General features: G+C 34.3%; 1 protein-coding gene across 1 annotated transcript in view; it reads left to right on the plus strand.

The window, feature by feature from the left end:
• Positions 1 to 21,938, plus strand: part of LOC107146541 (phospholipid-transporting ATPase ABCA3-like) — a 139,150-nt gene that overhangs the window by 56,057 nt on the left and 61,155 nt on the right. The window contains exons 10-15 of the mRNA XM_015490639.2: positions 2,997 to 3,134; positions 7,315 to 7,461; positions 13,063 to 13,191; positions 15,524 to 15,679; positions 16,026 to 16,236; positions 18,782 to 18,932. Of these exons, the coding sequence (XP_015346125.1) occupies positions 2,997 to 3,134; positions 7,315 to 7,461; positions 13,063 to 13,191; positions 15,524 to 15,679; positions 16,026 to 16,236; positions 18,782 to 18,932 (932 nt within the window). The remainder of the gene's footprint in view (positions 1 to 2,996; positions 3,135 to 7,314; positions 7,462 to 13,062; positions 13,192 to 15,523; positions 15,680 to 16,025; positions 16,237 to 18,781; positions 18,933 to 21,938) is intronic.

Genomic DNA, 21,938 nt, shown 5'->3' on the forward strand with positions numbered 1-21,938 from the left:
AAACTAACCATTGAAAGAGAATAGAGGTAGTGGCACTTAGCATATTCACAGTTTACATTCACAATGTGCAACCATCATCTATACAAAATTCCATAAATTTTCATTCCACAGAAATAAAAGCCTGACCCATGAGGGAATTACCCCCATTTTTTCCTATTCCAAGCCCCTAGTAAACCACTAATCTTCTTTATCTGTGGATTGACTTCTTTGAGATATTTCATATAAATATAATCATACAGTAATTGACCTTTTGTGTCTACATTTACTTAGCCTAATGCTTTTTAGGTTTATCCATGGTATAGCATACATCAGTATTTACAAATTCCTTTGTATGTCTGAGTAATATTTCACTATGTATTTGGAGCAGTCCTTTTATCCATTCCACAATTGGTGGGCATATATGTTGTTTTCATGTCTTGTCTATTGTGAATAATGCTACTATGGATACAAATATTTGTTTGAATACCTGCTTTCAGTTCTTTTGGTTATATAGCCAGAATGGAACTGCTAGTTCTTTTGAAAACTCTATTTGATGTTTTGAGGAATTCTCTGACTGCACCATTTTATGTTCCCCAAGTGAGGTACTGGTGTTCCAGTTTCTCTACACCTTCACCAGCACTTCTTATTTTCCTTTTTTTTTCTTTTATTATAGCTATCTTCTTGGGTATAAAATAGTATCTAATTTATGTAAATTTCCATTATAACTAATAATAGTGTGATCTTTTGATATGTTGGTTGCCCATTTGTATATCTTGTTTAGAAAAACATCTATTCAACTCCTGTTCCCATTTATTAAGTTTTTTTTTTTATGTATCCTGCATACTAGACCCTCATCAGATACGTGATCCGCAAATATTCTCTCCCTTTCAGTGGATTGTCTTTTCACTCAAAGTGTCCTTTAACCCAGTGTTTCGTTTTGTTGGTGCTGGGGATGGAAACCAGGGCCTCATGTGTGTGCTAGGAAAGTGCTCTACCACTGTGTCACATTCCTATCCCAAAAGTTCTTCATTTTGATGAAATTCAATTTATACATTTTTTACTTTGTTGCTTGTATATCTGGTATTATTTCTTTTTTCTTTCTTTCTTTTGACTTTATTTGGATCTTTATTAGTAGATTAACATTAAAATGAGATTTTTATTTGTTCTTTTTAATTATATCAAAATAGATTCTACTGGTATTATTTCTAAGAAGACATTGTAAATTCCAGACTCATGAAGATTTATCCTTGTGTTTTCTCCCAAGAATTTGATTGTTTTTGCTCTTATATTTAGACCATTAATTCATTTGAGTCAGTTTTTGGGTACAATGTGAGGTAGCAGTCTAGCTTCTTTTGCACATGGGTATACTGATTGCCCCTACACCACTCTCTGAAGTAACTGTTCACTTCCCTATTGAATACTGTTGGCACCCTTGATGAAAATCAGTTGTTCATATGTGTATGGGTTTATTTCTTGACCTTTAGCTTTATTCTGTTGGTAACTTTATTCCACTATGATGCTTAGTATCCATGTTGTAAGTTTTGAAATCAGAAAATGTGACTCATTCACCTTTGTTCTTCATTTTCAAGATTGTTTTGTTCATTAAGAGGTCCTTTAAAAAAGGCCCTTAAATAAAAGGTCCTTCAACTTTGAGTTGAGGATCAGGTTTTCTGTTTCTGCAAAAATGGGAGGGGAGGGGTTGGGGAGATAGGAAGGATAGTAGAATGAAACGACATTATTATTACTTTGTGTATATATGTGACTGCATGACCAATGTGATTCTGCAACGTGTATACTCAGAAAAATGAGAAATTATATCCCATCTGATTCAAATGTATGATATGTCAAGATCATTGTACTGTCATGTGTAACTAAATTAAACAAATTTTTTAAAATGGCCATTGGAACTTTGGTAGGGATTGCACTATTGACTTAGCTAGTGTTACCATATGTAAAATATTCAATTCTCAAATTCATGAATTTTCTATTTATTTTAGTCTTCAGTTCTTTCATCAAGGCTTTATGCTTTTCAGTATATAGTCTTTTATCTCCCTGGATTAACTTTACTCCTCAGTGTTTTATTCTTGGATCCTATTTTGTAAATGGAATTAATTTTCTTTTTGAATTATTCATCCTGGTATATATTTACATGTTGATCTTATACACTGTATTTTTACTGAGTTTGTTAGCTCCTATAGTAGTATTAGAATTTTTTGCATATAAGATCATGCTATCTTTAAATAGTTTTACCTCTTTCAATTTGGATGGATTTTATTTATTTTCTTCTTGCTTCGTTGCTCTGGCTACAACTTCCAGTACAATGGTAAATATCAGGTATGAAAGCAGTTACTGTTCTCTTGTTCCTAATTTTAAAGGGAAAACTTTAAATCTTATACCATTGAGTATTATGTTACTATAGGTTTCTTTTGTGTTTTTCATAAATGCGCTTTATTATTTTAAGGAAATTTTCTTCTTTCGGTTCCTGGTTTTCTGGGTATTTTTATTATGTATCAGTTGAAATGATTGCATGGCATTTTGTTTTCATTTTGTTCTGTTAGTGTGGTGTATTAGATTGATTTATTTTTGTAGGTTGGAATCATTCCTGCATCTCTGGGATAAATATCACTTTGTAATGGAGTGTAATCATTTTAATAGGCTACTGGATTCAGCTTGCTGGTATTTTGTTGAAGATTTTTACATCTATGTTCATAAGTATCTTAAAAATCCTTTCTGGGTTTTTCCTTTCTTGTGTTGTCTTTTTATGACTTTGATGTCAGAATGATGCTTATCTTGTAGACTCAGTTAAGAAGTGTTCCCTCTTAATATTTTTGGAAGGGCTGGAAAAATTGTTAATTCCTCTTTAAATATTTAGCATAATTCACCAATGAAACCATAGAGTTCTGGACTTTTCTTTGTAGGGATATTATTGATCATTTTATTTTTTATAAGTCTGTTCAGATAGAGGGCTTCATTTCTTAATGCTCATTTATGTGATTACATCTTAACTTTCTTTGTAGCGCTCATACTGGTTTGGAAAACCGAGAATTATAGAGGAAAAAAACATTGAAAGCCATGGAGGAACTCAGAGAAGCAACAATTTTGAGGCTGAACCTATTAATTTGGTAGCAGGTATCCAGATCAAACATTTGCATAAGGTATTATTTCAAAGATCTCTTTTTCCTTCAGGTATTGAAAGCCAAATACTGCACATTGGGATTGTTTATCACTTGTTTTCCAAGAAAACAAGTGAGATAGCTAGTTTAATTTGAGTCATCCTCAGTGTAGTTCTACTCTCAGAGGCAAAGCTTGGTTGGAACAATGATTATTATATAACTTACATTTACATTATTATATAAATGTAGATACATTTTGTCTTATTTGTATCTCTGTTGGGCATTTCTTTGACTGTTTTCTGGTGGTCTTGGCAACAGCCATTTATTTTGTAATTTATGTGAATAAAATAAACTTGGTGCAATAGTAACATTGAGGTGTGGTGGGAGAGTATGAAACTATTTCATCTTCTTTTTCAAAGGATATTTTCATTGGTTATAGAATTTTAGGTTAAAGATGTTTCTCCACTGTCTTTCCAAATGGATTGTTTCTAATGAAAAATATTTTATAGTCCTTATTTTTTCCCCCTAACATATATGTTTTTGTGGCACCTTTCAAAACACTTACCACTGGTTTTATGCAATGTGGTTGGATTTTCTTTGGAAGTAGTTTCCTTGTCCTTTGGGTCTTTTGATCTTGAATCTATACTCTTTTGGGGTACTGGGCATTTTTGTATTTCATTAAATACTCTTGATCTTTATTTATAGAAACAGTGAAATTACTTGGAAACAGCTTGATTCTTCATGTCTGATTTGCTTAATCTACAGTAAATTATTCCTCAGTTTTGAGGCAAAACCTTTTTTTGGAATCTACCTAGTACCCTGTTAATCCTGCAATTTTACAGTCTGGCTGGCATAATAAGCACCATTTTCTGGCCCTATGAAGGTATCAAAGACTGTTCCCTCTAATCTTCTTTGTCCAGCAGCTAGTTTCCTCATGAATAAATGAATAGCCACTCCAGACCCATGTCAATTAATTAGTGATTTATTGCAATGGAAAGGGGCAGGATTATGTATAGGTTTCTGGTTTGTTTGTACATCTAGGTGAATTTGGAGGCCATTTACTGAGTTAGTACTGTTGAAGAGTATATTTTGAGAGGATAATTATGATATTATATATTGAAATATAGATGAGAGTAGATACTTCAGATTTTTAGATGTTAGTTTGAGATATTTATCAAATACTTATTTATGTTTTTGAGGGGTATTTAGAGATGCAGAGCTACATGTTAGAGGAGAGATGGTGACTGAAACACGTTATAATACCCTCAGCATCTATATAAGTATGTAATTGAATTTATGGAAGACAATTAATTTGGCTAGAGCATTGGTTTTCAACTGTGATGATGTCCCCCCTCCAACCCTGAGGACATTTGACAAAATCTACAGCTATTTTGGTTTACAACCAGGGAAGGGGAAAGGTGCATAAAGGAGTAATATTGGCATCTAGAAAGTATAGACAAGAGTGCTACAAAACAGTCTGTAAGGCACAGGACATCCCACTGCAGCAAAGGATTTTTTTAATATTTACTTTTTGGTTTTAGGTGGACACAATATCTTTATTTTATTTTTATGTGGTGCTGAGAATCGAACCCAGTGCCTCACACATGCCAGGCAAGCGCGCTACCACTTGAGCCACATCCCCAGCCCCAGCAAAGGATTTTTTAGCCCAAAATGTCAGTGATACTACTCTTGAGAAACCTAAGCTTAAGGAGGTGTACTATCCTGGAGGTTTCTTGTCAATTTGGTAATACTACCACCTCTTGCTAAGGTTTTTTTTTATTGTGAGGCCTCCAGCACCTTACCAGGGTAATTTTTCTTGCGTAAGAGGGGATAAGCCACCTGAGAAAATAAAGTCTGAAATAATTAGTGAAAAAATAAGACAAAGTCAGAATTAGTTTTAAAAAGCATGGAGCATCTGATAGATTCAGTCCACACAGGAGCTGGAGCTGAACAACTAAAAAATGGCACCCACGGTTTATTTAAGGGGGTGCATCAAAGGCAGGGATAAGATTTCAGGGGTGGAGTCTTGATTCATATTGTCTTGCAGTCAACATATTGATTGGCTCTTGGGAAGCTCTACCCATCTCTGGGAGTCTGTGTGACTAGGTGGCAACAGCAGTTTACACCATCTCTGATGCTGTGTGGGACCTTTTTGGCAGAGTCAAATAGAAATTCACATGAATATGGACAATCTTAACCAGCAGGATTGCCATTGGAAGTTCCCCTGATACCAGATTTTACTATTCACTGGCTTCAGTGCTGAAAAGGTCCACACACAGTCCCTGGATGCCTCTCAACAGATTCTCCTACATTGAAAAAGAGAACCCAAGAGCTGCCTTCTCCAGAATTACCTTCCCTCATTGCTTTCTGGTTAGGATTTGTCAGTAAGTATACTTACAGACGTATTAGACAGGCAGATTTTTAGGTTCATTTAGTTGAATTCTTGAAAATCATGAGCTTTTCGGATTCTAGGCTGACATGGTTTTTTTTTTCCTCCTGATTTATTGAGGTATAATTGGCCTACCAAAAAAGTTCACAAAATTAATTGTACAATTTTACAAGTTTGGACCTGTGTCTACACTTGTGTTATTATCACCACAATCCAGTTAGTAAGCATATTAAAAAATTTCCTTGTGTCCCTTTGAGTTTTATTTTTCCTTGTTTTTGTGGTAAGAACACTTAGCATGAGATCTTTCTTCTTAATACTTTTTTTGTTGGGGGGAGGATATGGGGATTGAACTCAGGGCAGTTGACTACTGAGCAACATCTCCAGCCCTGTTTTATATTTTATTTAGAGACAGGGTCTCACTGAGCTGCTTAGTGCTTTGCTTTTGCTGAGGCTGGCTTTGGCGATCCTCACACTTCAACCTCCTGAGCTGCTGGGATTATAGGAGTGCACCACTGCACCCAGCCTTAATACATTTTTAAGTGCATGATATCTTAATGTTAACAACAGGCACTATATTGTAAAGCAGATCCCTGAAAGTTACTTATTTCATACAACTGTAGCTTTATACCCATTGAACAACTTCTTCCTATATTCCCCTCTCCTTAGCCCTGATAACTACCAGTCTATTGTCTGTATTTGTGTATTTATTACTATTTTAGGAGCCTCCTGGTAGAGCAATCATGAGGTATTTGTTTCTCTTTGACAGTCTTATTTCTATTAGCATAATGTTTTTCAGGTCTGTCCATGTTTTTGCATATGGAAAATTTCCTTCTTTTTAAGATTGAATAATGTTCCATTATATGATACCACATTTCTTTATCATTCGTTTGTCAAAAAGTGTTGCTTCCATATCTAAGCTATTATAAATAATGCTGCAGTGATTGTGCACATGTATTTGCAGTGAATGTAGTAATTTAGCTATCTCTTTGAGATCCTGGTTTTAATTCCCAGAGGTCAGTTAATTTGGGTCACATGATAGATCTATTTTAATTTCTTTTAGGAACCTGCAAACTATTTTCCACAGTGGCTAGACTTTACATTCCCATTGAAAGTAAATAATTCCAGTGTTTTCCAAAAACTTGCCACATTTGTTATTTGTGTGTATGTGTGTGTATGTATGTGTGTGTGTTATATTAGCCATCCTAACAGGTATAAGGTAATGTCTCATTGTAGCTGTGATTTGCGTTGTCCTTATGGTTAGTGATATTGAGTGACTTTTTATACATCTGATGGCCATTTTTGTGTCTTCTTTGGAGAAATGTCTATTTTAGTTCTTTACCCATATTTAATTGAGTCCTTTGTATTCTTTTAATTGTTGCTTTATATAAGTTCTTTATAGTTTGGGGGAATTAACCCCTTATTAATAGTTTGCCTTTTCACCCTGAAGTTTCCTTTGCTTTGCAGAAGCTTCCTGATTTGATGCAATCCCATGTGTCTATTTTTGCTTTTGTTGCTTTACTTTCAGGATCATATCCAAAAATAATTCCTGATAACCAGCATCAAGGAGGTTTTCTCTAGGAATTTTAGAGTTTCAGATTTAATATGTAGATCTTTAATCCATTTTGAGTTGATTTCTGTGTATGGTGTAACAAAGGGTCCATTTCATTCTTCTGAAGTTAATTCACCTAAAAATATTGTTCCTAGTTCACAACATCATCCTTTATTGGTAACATGAGTTTGATGATATTTAATGTTTCTTTGAAGGATAGGGGTTGTGTTTAACTTTAAAAAGTGATAGTGATAGATGACATTATTATTTCTTTTATCCCATAGGAATTCAGTGGCAAAGCAGCAGTAAAGGATTTGTCTTTGAATGTATATGAGGGGCAGGTCACTATTCTTCTGGGACATAATGGAGCAGGAAAGACCACAGCTTTGTCTGTTCTTACAGGTATGTATTCACCTCTATCCAGAGTAAAGGTCAGATTCCATCTGAGTGAACATCATTGAGTTTTGCTGTTGAGTCCTTATTCTTGATCCCCCAGTATCACTAAAATAACCATCATATTTGCATCAAAATATTTATATGGGAAATTCAAAATCCAGTTAAGTCATGTAGCATTCTGAACAAACATACATATGAGAAAAGTTGTACTGATACAGGTGAAAAGAACAAATTTACTTTTCCCATGTAAGTCTTCAAGGAAGTTTAGCTCACAAACTAGATCATTTTGACCTATAACTTCTCCCTTAGAGAGTGAGGGAGGAGAGAATGGAGAGTGCACATGGCCACCCAGCCTCCTGAACTTTCAGTGTACTCCCCAGAGGACTAATTACTGTTTCAGCTCATACCAAAGGCTTAAAGAATGGTAGAACTGGGGCATCTGTGACATCTAAGAACAAAAGATAAGGGACAGATGCAGGACAGCCTTCACTAATCTGAGAGATTGAGAAAGGGCACTAAACTAAGGATGCTTCTCCAAAGAGGAGGAAGAGAAGGAAACGGAGTCTTGTCCCAGACCTCTCAGAATATCACCTGAGGGTCCAATTTCTATCTTGCCTTATTAGAGTGCTGAAAGGACAGTAAAGTTCATATACCTGAGACAGCTAGGCATTGTAAAGAAGGGGTAGATATTCTCCTACAGTAGATAATGTCATGCAAGATTGAGGAAAAGTGTAGAACCAAAACTGCTTCTCCAAGGGAGAGGGAGAGAAGTCAAGTGTGTTATCCCCAGCCTTTTAGTATGTCCCCAAAGAGCCAGTTTCTGTATCACCTCTTATGGAGTGCTAAGAGATTCATAGAGCTTAGGAGATAACTAGGAACAAGGAGGAAGAAGTAGGAATCCTCTTATGGGCAGAGCTACTCTGCAAGAATGGGAATAGGTGCAGAACTGAGGCTCTTCCTCCATAAAGGAAAGAATGATGTGAATGGAGTCTTTTCCACAGCCTTTGAGTGCAGTCCCCACAGGGCCAGTTTCCTTCTTTTTTCATAGAAAGTACTGAATAACTGGTAGTCTTCATGTCTGGGATAGCTAAGTACAAAGGAAAATCATCCTACTTCTGTGTGTTGCTCTATGAGAATTGGAAAAGGCATGTTTTCATCAGATGTGTAGACAGTCGTGCAACCATACAAAGAACATAAAGCACTGGGGGCTTGGGGTGTAGCTCATTAGTAAAACGCTTGCCAAGCATATACAAGGCCCTGTGTTTGATCCCCAGCACCACTAAAAACAAATAAAAGAAAAAGATGAAGAATCCAGAAAGTATGATATAATCAAATCAAATTACTCTCCAGTAACCAACCTAAAAGAAATGGAGATTTGTTAATTATCTGAAAGACAGGAATCACATGATTATCTCAATGGATGCAGAAAAGCATTTGACAAAATATAACATCCATTCATGATTAAAACACTAGATAATTAGGGATATAAGCTATATGTGACAAACTCAAGACCAACATCATTTTAAATGGATAAAAACTGAAAGCATTCCTTCTAAAAAGAGGAACAAGACAGGGATGCCCACTTTCACCACTTCTATTTAATATAGTACTCAAATCTCTAGCCAGAACAACTAGGCAAAGGAATGAAATAAAAGGGATGTGAACAGAAAAAGAAGAGTTAAAACTAGCTGTATTCTCCGATGATGTGATTATATATTTAGAAAACAAAAACAACCACCACAAAATCTGTAGAACTCATAAATGAATTCAACAAAGTAATAGCATACAGAATTAACACTCATAAATCAATTGGTATTTCCTTTTCATCATGTATGTTAGTGATTTGAGTTTTCTCTCCTTCTCTTTAGCATGGCTAAGGATCTGTCAATTTTATTTATTTATTTTTATTTTTTTCAAAGAACCAACTTTTTGTTCTGTTAGTTTTTTTTCAGTTGTTTCTTTTGTTTCAATTTCATTGATTTCAGCTCCAATTTTAATTATTTCCTGTCTTCTGCTTTTTGTGTTGATTTGTTCTTCTTTTTCTAGGGCTTTGAGATATAGTATTAAGTCATTTATTTGCTGACTTTTTCTTCTTTTAAGGAATGAACTCCATGCAATGAACTTTCTTCTTAGAACTACTTTCTTAGTGTCTCAGAGATTTCATTCACCTACTTTTTTTTATATTTGCTAAGAGTCGCTTTGTGGCATAGTATATGGTCTGTTTTAGAGAAGGATCCATGTGCTGCTGAGAAAAAAGTATATTCTCTCATTCAAGGTTGGAATATTCTATATATGTCAATTAAGTCTAAGTTATTGATTGTATTATTAAGTTCTATAGTTTCTTTGTTCAGCTTTTGTTTGGAAAATCTATCTAGTGATGAAAGAGGTGTGTTAAAGTCACCTCAAATTATTGTGTTGTGATCTATTGACTCTTGAAGTTGATAACAGTTTGTTTGATGAACATAGCTGCTTTGTTGTTTGGGGGCATAAATATTTATAATTGTCAAGTATTGTTGGTATATGGTTCCCTTGAGCAGTATGTAGTGTCCTTCTTTATACTTTTTGATTGGCTTTAGTTTGAAGTCTACTTTATTTGATATGAGGAGAGAAACCCCCGCTTGTTTTCGCAGTCTATGTGAGTGGTATGATTTTCCCCCAACAAACTGGTCAAAGGAGGGAATCTGATTTCCATAATTACTGTATTATAATATTCAAATTCCCAGTTTTCAATAGAAAAATCACAAAGTAGGACTGGGGATGGATGTAGCCCAGTGATAAAGCTCTTGCATAGTTTGTATGAGACCCTGGATTCTATTCCCAGCACCACAAAAATCAAAACAACAGCAAGAAAAAAAACACAAGGTAGACAAATAGGAAAATATGGTCCATTCAGAGGAATAAAATAAATGGGCAGAAAGAAGTCCTGATGAAGGAAGTCCATAGAAAGGACCTACAAACAAATCCTTAAATTAGCTATCTCAATGGAAACCGTAGAGAAAAATCTAGGATAATTTTTTAAAAAATTAAATGAGAATGCCAATGAAGAAAAAGCAATTATAAAAAGGAACCAAATAGAACTCCTGGAACTAAGAAATACAGTGAAGGAAATGAAAGTTTATTAGAGGATCTCAACACCAGTGTTAAGCATGCAGAATGAAAAATCAGCTAACTTGAAGATGAGACAGCAGATTATCCAGTCTGAGGAACAAAAAGTTTAAAAGACAAAGAAGAGTGACAAAAGTTAAAGGATCCAAGATATATGTATGTAGGAGTTGTACAAAGAGAGCAAAAAACAAAAGTGGCTGAGAACTAGAAGATAACAGTCAAAAACTCCAGATTTGATTAACAACGTATCCATGAAGCTTATTGAATATTCCAACTGCATAAACTCAGAAGAGTTCATGGATACTGCAATCATACTGTGAAAAGAGAGAAATTTAAAAGGAGTGAAAAGAGAAGCAACTTTTTATATACTCAGGATTTTTAATAGTTTAATAGATTATTTCTCATCAGAAACTATTGAGACTAGCAGATATTGGGGTGACATATTTAAAATGCCCTTTAAAAGTAATAGAGAAATTAAGACATATCCAGAAAAGCACTGAAGGAGTTCATTAGCATAACATTTGGCAAATATAAAAGCAAATATTACCATATTTTTGGTTTGCTATTCATTTTCATGCTATTGGGGAAGAGACTAAATTATAGTAAACTGAAGAGGTTAAATTAAAGGATGGGGAGTGTAGCTCATGGTACAGCTCTTGCCTAGCATGTGTGAGCGTATGTGTTCAATCCCCAGCACTTCACCAAAAAAAAAGAGAGAGTAAGCAATTAAATTTATTGCATTTCTTAAAATTTATATGTATTTGTGATTACAAATAAGAAGGGAATCAGAACGTCTCTTTAGAAAAAGCTAAAACTAAAGAAAAATTAAGGCAATAATGTAGGAAAGATGGGACAAACACAAAACAAATAGCAAAATGACAGAAGTAATTCCTCTCTTACAAGTAATTACTTTTAATGTCAAAGGATTAAACTATTCAAAAGGCGGATATTGAAAGAATTGATTGAAAGTGTTTGGTTCATCCACTTGTTCTGTGATGAGCCAAAGAGAGGGGCTATGGCAACTGCCTTTCCAAATCACCATCTCACTGGCCCCCAGATGACTAGCGTATGCAGTGTCCCTTCGGCACTGAGAATCCTGTCCTCTGTGTATCCTCTGGGAAAGTCGGAGTGTTGGATACATGATCCAACTCTTTTCCCTTAGATAAGCTTGTAAATGCAGTGTTTCATCCTCTCATTCTGTGCTGAAGTTGGGGAGGGGCTGTGGTGACTGCCAGCCAGCTGTTGTCTCCTGCCCCAGGTTGTAGCAGCTTGTCCATTTGCCTTTAAAAATACCCCCCACCTATCCATCTTGAGAGAGTTCCAGCTTAGTTGAAACAAAGCAAAGACTTTTGCTCAGTCCTTCAGCAATCCTCAGCTGGGCAAAATAAATTAACATAGTTCCCTTAGAACTAGGTCTCCCGTGTGTGGTCTTTCCAGAACCTGGAACCCTTATCAGGAATGCAGACTGCTGTCTTTGAGATTACTACCAAGCAGGGAGGGCAAGAAGAAATTTAAAGGAGAAATTTTATCATGTTTCAGTCACCTTTTTCTTGAGTTTCTTTGGTTGCTGTAAACCTTTTATTTTCTGGAGTTCTGAACAAAGTTGTTTGTTTGTTTGGGAGGGCTCTGGCTTTTATTTTTCGGTAGAGAAACAGGTACTTAGACTTCCTTGAGCTGTCATTTTTATTCTTAAAAATGCAAGAGTTTGTGTAATGATATGGGAAGGAATGAACCTAATGACAACAAAGTTCTAAATTCTGTACACCTGTACACAAGCTTATTATTAATTATTAATAAAAGTGAATATTTCATTAATGTTACTGTGTAACATGATAGTTTGCATTTTGCTCTTCAGAAGATAATTTCATACTAAAATTTCCTTATGCTTATGTCATCCATATAGTTTCTAACAGGCATATTTTCATGTCTTTCAATGTCCATGTAGTGTCTTTCATATTCATATACTGTAGTTATTTTCTTTTTGTTGAGCATTTGTCTTCTTTCAAATTAGTTATCTAAGGATAGGCATCTTTGAATACAGTTTTCTACTTTGGAGTATATTTTAAATATAATTTTAAAGAGTGTATTTTAGTAGTATTTTTAAGTAGGATAAATGAATTAAATGACAAATGTCACACTTCCCAATCTTTATGTTTTTTTCATAGTATCTACATAGTACTTAATATGATTGACAGAGGTTATTATCTGATTGCAGTATTCATATATTAGAATGTAACAAATTATTTTTGTTATCAAACATATCCCATGCCCTTTGCAGAAAGTTAGTATACATAAACAAAAGAGAAAGAAAATTAAGAGAGCTAATTCCATCACCCTCATATAACTTTGTATATTTTTCTGAACTATTCCTCTGCAGGAAATAGTGCTAATTCTCTTAGTAATTCACAAATAGATTATGAATGTGGGGAACTAATTTGCAATGTGTTAATCATATTCTCTCAACAAAGCTTATTAGCTTTTTGTATGTCTTCTACATAATTCTAGGTCGTTATCCTCCTACCAGAGGAGAGGCCTTTGTTAATGGACTTGACATTTCAGATAACATGATTGAAATTCGAAAAAACTTGGGCTTCTGCCCACAGAATGACTTGTTATTTAAAGATTTGACACTAGCGGAACACCTTTTTTTCTACTCTGTGGTGAGTCAGAGATATATTTTATAAAACTATGTGATAAATTTGATTTTTTTCTCTTAATATGTAGATCTATTATTTGATTTATTTTAACTGTTACATAAAAACATTAAAATTACACATTGTGATGTTTTAATACATGTATGTTGTGCAATGTTTAAATTGGGCTAAACATACTTCTTTCTAGTAAAAACATTCAAAATCCTTTTTTCTAGCTTTGTAATATATATAGTAGATTATCATTATCTATAGTCACCTTACTGCACACCAGAATTTATGATTCCATTCTAACTAAATTTAATGCTCATTGATCAACCCCTTCCTATTCCTCCCTCTCCTTCTACTCTCCTCAACTTCTGGAGCCACCATTCTACTCTCAACTTCCATGAAATCAACTTTCTACATGTGAATAAGATCACATAGTACTTGTCTTTCTGTGCCTGGCTGAGTTCACGTAACAAAATGATTTCCCTTTTTATCCACAAATAATAAGACTTCTTTTCTTTTTTTTGTTTTGGTGATTGAACTCGGGGTGCTTTACCTCTAAGCTACATCTTATAGACCTTTCTATTTTTTATTTTGAGACAGGGTCTCACTAAGTTGCCGAAGGTCTAAGTTGTCAAGGCTGTTCTTGAACTTTAGATCCTCCTGCCTCAGCCTCCCAAGTTGCTGGAATTACTGGAGTGCACCACCAAGCCTGGCAGAATTTCATTATTTTTATGGCTAAGAAGTATTCCATTGTGTATTTGGGCCACACTTTTTATTTCTTATTTAAAGGACACTTAGGTTGTTTCCATTTCTTGGCTGATATGAATCTTGCTATCATAAACATGGAAGTGTAGATGTTAAACTGTTAGAAGTTAGCACATTTAACAAACACTGCAATCAGATACAGAGCAGTTTCATCACCCCAAAACAATCCCACATGCTATTCCTTTGTTGTCATCCCTTCCCCTGCTTGTACCCATTCATCTATCCTTCACCACTGCACTTTAACTCTTTGAGAATACAATGCCATATGTAACATTTGAGATTGGCTTCTTTTACTGAGTAACTGCTTTTAAATTTCATCCATACTGTTATATGTATGTATGGTTTGTTTCTTTTAATTGTTGAGTAGTGTTTGATATTTGGTCTGCCAAGGTATAGCAATTTAAAGACAAATTGGATGATTTCTAGCTGTTGGTGATTATGACTAAAGTTGTTTTGTTTTTAATGTAGAACATAATTTTTTATTTTTCTCAGAGTAGGATTACTGAATCATATGAAAAGTCCATGTTAACTTTGTAAGAAACTGCCAAATTGTTTTCTGTGATGGCTGCATCATTTGCAACCCCACCAGCAATGTATGAGAATTCCAGTTGCACCACATTAGACAACATTTACTATTGTTAATACCATATCTGTATGATGATATCTAATTATGATTTTAATTTTCATTTAATGAATGTCTAATCTTGTTGATATATCTTTTATGTGCTTATTAGATGTCCTTGTGTTCTTTTCTTAATTTTCTTTTAGTTGTAGATGGACACAATACCTTTATTTTATTTGTTTATTTTTATGTGGTGCCGGGGATCAAACCCAGTGCCTCACACATGCTAGGTAAGTGCTCTACCGCTGAGGCACAATTCTGGCCCCCTGTATTCTCTTTTATATATAATGTTTATTCATGACTTTTGTCCATATTTAAATTTGTGTTAGTTATTTTCTTATTGTTGAATTTCTCTGAATTTTTAAATATATTTTGTATATATGTTGCTTTTCATCTTGAATCAATGGTAGATAAAAAGGTGTGTAGGTTTACTCCAGTACACCTTGGAAGCCAAAGACGTTTTCTTTCCTCACTCTGTTGATGAACTTCAGATGTCTTTCTAAGTTCTGGGAATTCTTTTTTTTTTTTTTTCATTTTGTTTTGTTTTCTGCACTGGGGATTGAACCCAGGGCCTTGCCTGTACTATCATCACATACTCTACCACTGAACTACATCCCAGGCTTTGAAAATTCTTGTTTTAGGGACTCTTCTTTAGATATAAATAGAGGCAAATAAAAGAAGATGCTATTTTTATTGATGTTAGGATAAAACTAGGGCCTGATATGGTGATACATGCCTATAATTCCAGCTACTCCAGAGGCTGAAGCAGGAGGACCGTGAGTTCAAGAACAGCCTGAGCAACATAGTGAGACCCTGTCTCAAAGAAAAGAAAGAAATGGTGTAAAATGTTTCTAGGGATATATCTGCAAGAAATTTCTATAAAACTGTAAGAAAAGTTAATGATCTGAGAACTTTCTAGGATAAAATTGGATGCACAATATAAATTCTGGTTCTTCTTTTTAGATAAAAGGAATGCCACGAAACATGCATACTTTGGAAATTGACCATATGCTGTCTATTTTTGACCTGCTAGAAAATCAACATGCATTTTCATGCTCACTGAGTGAAGGAGCGAAGCGCAAACTCTCCGTCATTATAGCACTTATAGGGGGCTCTAAGGTATTAAAGAAGGAAGATAAGTGGGGGGAGCACACAAAGTGGGAGGTAAGTGGCAGACTAAATATGCATTCCTGCCAACTGGCATAGAAAATCCAGCTGCATAAGACCTGAGAAATATTATGAATCTAAAAGGAAACCTCTCAATGATAATCAGAAAGGGTTTATATTATTAGCTCAGCTGTTATCCCTTGGTTTGGGATTATTATTATTTTCCTAAAGTTTATCTCTATTTTGGTCTAGATTTTGTATCTTAGTTTAAATATATTCCCCTCAAATAGTATGTAAAACCCACAGGTGGCATAGCATCAGTTATCAATGATCATGGAATTGTTCTCCTGGCCTTTAGGTGATCATACTTGATGAACCATCATCTGGCATGGACCCAGTCTCAAAGAGGCTCACCTGGAATCTCCTTATGCAGTATAAACACAATCGTACCATCTTAGTGACCACCCCCTACATGGATGAAGCTGACACCCTGGGTGACCGCATTGCCATCCTGGCCATGGGCACTCTGCAGTGCTGTGGCTCTTCTGTGTTCCTGAAACAAATATATGGTCTCTCTCCATTTGATCATTCTTAGGATATTGACACCTTAATAATATTATTTTAATATTATTTTAATTATATTTTATCTGTATACCCCAAATTTTAATGATCTTCTGTTGTACAAATTAAGCCTCAAGAATTATAATTATTTTTAAGGTCCTTTGCAATATTAATACTCCTTACTTGTTTTCAACACATACTTTCAGTAAATATTTGTATCAGCTTGTACAGGTCATGCTTATTTGTCCCTTTTTATACCTATTGACATTTTGTCTCTGGAATGCAATTATGTATTCAAATAGATTTATATGACTGATGAGGAGAGAAAGTAGAGAAACTAGACATCTCTGATCTTAGTTTCTCAATTGCCAAATCACTATCAACATTTCAGTATGTGGCCAGTAATATATTGTCTGTAATCCTAGTGACATGGGAGGCTAGGGCAGGAGGATCACAAGTTTGAGGCCGGCTTCAGCAACTTAGCAAGACCTTGTCTCAAAAAATTAAAAGGACTGGGAGTGTACCTGTATGATAAAGTACCCCTAGGTTCAGTCTGTAATGCCAAATAGAAAAGAAAAACATGCAAGAGAGAAAGACAAATCTGCATTATGGTGAGATGATGCTAAAATACACAGACAGTAAGAATGTAGTACAGAATAAAAATCATAATCATATAAGTGAAATAAAGCAGTTCTTGACTTTGATAAGTATACAGCTTTGACAGGAGATAAAATTGTTACATTAAACAGTGTATTGTTGAGGGATAAAATTATAGAAATTTGATTCCAAAATAAGATAATGTGAATATAAATGAAGATAATTAAGGGTGAATTATTTTGAACTTTTATTTAATATTTGAGGTTCATTCAGCTCACAATTATCTCTTTTATTCTGGTTATCATGCTTCCTACTTTGTATATCTTATATGAATTCAAAATAACAACCTCCCTTTATAAAAGACAGCAAAACTGGGACCCAGATTTATCAAAAAAACTTTTCTAAAGTCATTTTAGATACCCCTTTAGTTTATGATCACCTTACAGTTTTTTGAGTTTGAACAATTGTCTTTAAAGGGTTTCACATCCAAAACTGGGCTTCTGACATCTGAATTGGGTATGCCTGGGTTATTTAAATAGCTGTGCTTTTAAAAATAAACCATTAAGGGGCTGGGGTTTGGCTCAGCAGTAGATCGTGGGGCTCTGGGTTCAATCCTCAGTGCCACATAAAGATCAATAAATAAAATAAAAGTATTCTAACTACAACTAAAAAAAAATAAATAATAGTAATTTTGAATAGTGTTCACAAATCAGTATATAGTAGGTGACTACATATTTTAAAAGTGGCATAATACTCCAGGGCATTCAGATCCCTTCTGATAGCTGATAAATTTTAAATCTGCTAAAACTGAATTTCTTATATTTTAATCAAAACCTTAGGATTTGAATTTACTTCTTGGCTGGCCTGGGAAATTCCATGTAGATGTCAGCACTGAGTTCTCACTAACTATTCACCTCTCTGAAAAAGAAGGCATTTTCTTATTGATCAGATTCTTCAAAAAGACAAAACAATATAAAAGCATATTGTGTCATGATTCCAGAGAATGTTAAATTTTTATACCAGTGATTGAACTCAGGTGCATTTGATCACTGAGCCATGTTCCCAGCCTTTTTGTTATTTTTTATTTTGAGACAGGGTCCTGCTAAGTTGCTTAGGGCCATGCTAAAAGTTGCTGAGACTTGCCTTGAATTTAGGATCCTCCTGCCTTGGCCTCCCAAGTCACTGGGATTACAGGCCTACACCACAAAACCTGGTGAGAAATGACAATTTTATACATCAATTTTTAGCTTTAAGCAAAAATAATTTTCGTTCCCATACTTAGTAAACAGTGGAGAGAACACTTCATGCTCTGATGTGAAGTACCTCAATTGTAAAATGGAATTATAGTCTTTTCTACTGTAAGCAGATTATAAATCTAGGCTTAGCTCAGAGATCCATGCTCAAGATCTATTATTTGCTTTTAAAGCATCATAGTAAGAAACAACAAAGCAGTTACAGTGACCAGTCATTTGTTATTTTCAACACAACATATGTTTCAGTTTATTCTGTTTGCTGATTATTTCCTTTGACTAGAATGTAAGCTCTGATGATGATGATGTGAATTTTTCTCTGCTTTGTTCATTACTATATCCCCAGGGCTTTAGTAATAGCTGAATGAGTATTTATCAGGATTTTAGTTTCAAGAATGATAAGTACCCAAATAACAAGACCTTTCTTCATATATTGGTTGTATCAAATATATGTTAAATCATTGTAATTCTTTAAGAAAATTTTTGCAATTATAAAGAAAGATATTATTTGTTCAGTATCTTATTTCTTAGAATAGCATTTCTAAGCTATAGTTGTGAGCTTCCTTATGGTCATTACTTAATGTCTGCAACACACCATGTCTTCTTCCTTATAGACGTAGATAAATTGGAAAGCCAAGTTTGGTCTCACAAGGGTAAAAAAAAAGTGCAAGCATCTTCATTTGATCATCTAAATGGTTTATCTCAGGTGCTGGATATCACATAGTCATGCAGAGGGAACCACGTTGTGATGTTGAAAAAATCTCAGCAATGATTCAGTCTCATGTTCCAGGTGCCATGTTGGAGGACGATATTGGAGATGAATTATCATTTGTACTACTCAAAGAGTATACACATAGGTATGGATGGATCCAGAAAGCTCTATGGTTTTTGGGTGACCAGAAATCATTTTTAATTTTCCAGGTCTAACAAGCTTAGTGAGTATTGTTTTTATAACAAACCATGTTTCCAGCTGCTGTTTGCAGGTAGAGTTAGGAAGCTCACAGTTTTAAGATTTCTTTTGCTGAACACAGGATCACCTCACAAGCTCATTCGGGCCTATTTGATATTTTTCTTTATGTTTGTTTTTGGGGGAAGAGGTTTGCAATCTAGTAGCTAGAGCTTTCTAAAAAGGATAAACAAATAATGGGATGTACCTTGTACACACATTTTTTCTGCATTGTGAGTCATATATAAGGAGATATTGTGATGATAAAAGTAAAAAATAGCTTGAAAGGAAACTCTGCAGTAACTGTAATAGAGAAAACAGGAATTTTGACTTCAGCAGTTAATAAAATTAGTTGTAGAGAGACAACAATAATTCTACCTGAGATTACCATCCCAGCTAAAAGTGTTCATCATTGTCCTTTTGGGAGTGTGTCATTTTTTGTTTTCATACCTGAAGTTATTACTGTGAAGATATTCTATTTTAAACTAACCCATGAAAGAGAGGGGGAAAAAGCAACCAGAATAAAATGACCATGACCCATTTAAATTATAGAAATTCATTATTGTAGGGAAAAAAATAAAAGGACAAGAATTGCTTAGTTATTTCTGAGACTTTGGCAGCTACAAGTAATTGTTAATTTGCTTTGTGCCAGGCACAGTTCTTAGTACTTTACATGTGTACATTTACATGAGAAAACAAGGAAGAGACTTAGAAATAGTATTTATACCCTCAAGTGCCTAGCTTCCTATCCACACAGTGTGGCTAACAAAAGTGAACTTGAGATTTTTAAATAAGCTCTAAGCTTGTTCTTTAAGAAGATTCGTACATTCGGTAAAACTTTAGTCATATTGATCATCAAGACAAGGAGAAAATACACAAATTACCAAGTAGAAAATATTTAACTTGAAAAGTCCTTTATTTATTAAAGAAATTGAATATATAAATAATTAGAAACATCATGCTAACCCCTATAAATATCTGTAGTTATTATGAATCAATTAAGAACTAAATAAAACTTTTAAGTTCAAAAGTATTTTTTAAAATCTTACCATGAATCAGGCATGGTGGTCTGAACCTGTAGTCCCAGGCTGAGGCAGAAGGATTGCTTGAACCCAGGAGTTTAAGACTAACTTAGGCAACATAGTTGGACCCAATCTCAAAAAAAAAAACTTCCCACAGAGAAAAATGTGGTACCACATAGTTTCAGTGATGATTTTTCCCAAACATTAAAAGAAGCAGAAAAAAAAAAGTTACACAAAAATATTTTTAGAAAAAATTTTCTAGAAAAGGAACATTTCCTCACCCATTTTATAAGGCTAGTATTATCCTGATACCAAAATCAGTCAAATAGAATTACAAGAATAATTTTATTAATATTACACAATAACCTTTAACATATGAGGCCTTAAATAAAGATGAACACCAAGCAAGCACTGTGGGAATTCTACTAAGAAAACTCAAAAAGAACAAGAAAATGGTCTAAAATATGTGAAGAGGTGTCATAGGAAGAAGGAAACAGATTAAACTGAGGGATAAGATTAAAACCAAGAATGAAAGCAAGGTAAAATTAGATGGAAATAGAATTCATCCTAGAATGGAGGAAATTTACAAATTGGAGTTTTGAGATCACTATGCCTGAGGGTAATTAGTAGGCTTGATAATCCCTCATTGAGAATTGGAGATATGTTTAAGAAATTGATTGATTTCTATAGAAGATTTTGTTAACTTAAAACAATGTTAACTCTTCCTGATAAAACTATTCTTTGTAATCCTTGATGTAAATACAACACAGAAAGAAATTTCACATAATTACCCTGGCTATTTGGTTAAATCTTTTTTTATTTAGTAGCCAGCTTCTACTTGACTAACTCCATTTTACCACTTCTTCCTATAATTTGAGAACTCTTTTCCATTTGATGTAGGAACCATAAATATATGAAGTAACTGTTGCCAAATAGCTATATATAGAAAGTAAACTGATATATCAAATGTCAAGTTATAGTGGGGATAGATTTGCTAAGGTAAATTCTTCAGCCTACTTTTCTTTGTTTCATGATAAGAATTACAATAATCTATTAAACATTTTTCCACTGATAACTGGACATTTTTATACAACAAAATAATATTGAAACAATCATCTAACCAAAAAAAAAACTTTCAAAATTGGTCAAAGGATTTGAGTAGAAATTTCTCCAAAGAAAAGATATACAGATGGCCAGTAAGCACATGAAAAGATGCTCAACATCATTAGTCATTAAGGAAATGCAAATTAAAACACACAAAACTAGCAAATTGTGATGAGGATATGGAGAAAGTGAAACCCTATTGTATTGGTATTTAGAATGTTAAAAGGTGGATTTATTTTTTTAAGTTCCTGAAAAACTTAAACATAGAATTAAAATGTGATCTGACAATTCCACTTCTAGTTTTATAACCTAAAGAACTGATGGCAGGGACTTGAATAGATAGTTATACACCAGTATGCATGGCAGTATTATTCACAATACACAAAGGGAGTAAACAACTCAAATGTTCACTGATGGATGAATGTATAAAAAACCTGTGGTGTATCCATAAAAGGGATATCATTCAGTCTTTTTTTTAATTTTTTATTGTCGGTTGTTCAAAACATTACATAGTTCTTGATATATCATATTTCATACTTTGATTCAAGTGGGTTATGAACTCCCATTTTTACCCCGTATACAGATTGCAGAATCACATCAGTTACACATCCATTGATTTACATATTGCCATACTAGTGTCTGTTGTATTCTGCTGCCTTTCCTATCCTCTACTATCCCCCCTCCCCTCCCCTCCCCTCTTCTCTCTCTACCCCCTCTACTGTCATTCATTTCTCCCCCTTGTATTATTTTTCCCTTTCCCCTCACTTCCTCTTGTATGTACTTTTGTATAA

The sequence above is a fragment of the Marmota marmota genome, unplaced genomic scaffold (assembly GCF_001458135.2).
Source record: "Marmota marmota marmota unplaced genomic scaffold, marMar, whole genome shotgun sequence".
In the NCBI taxonomy this organism is placed as follows: Eukaryota; Metazoa; Chordata; class Mammalia; order Rodentia; family Sciuridae; genus Marmota; species Marmota marmota.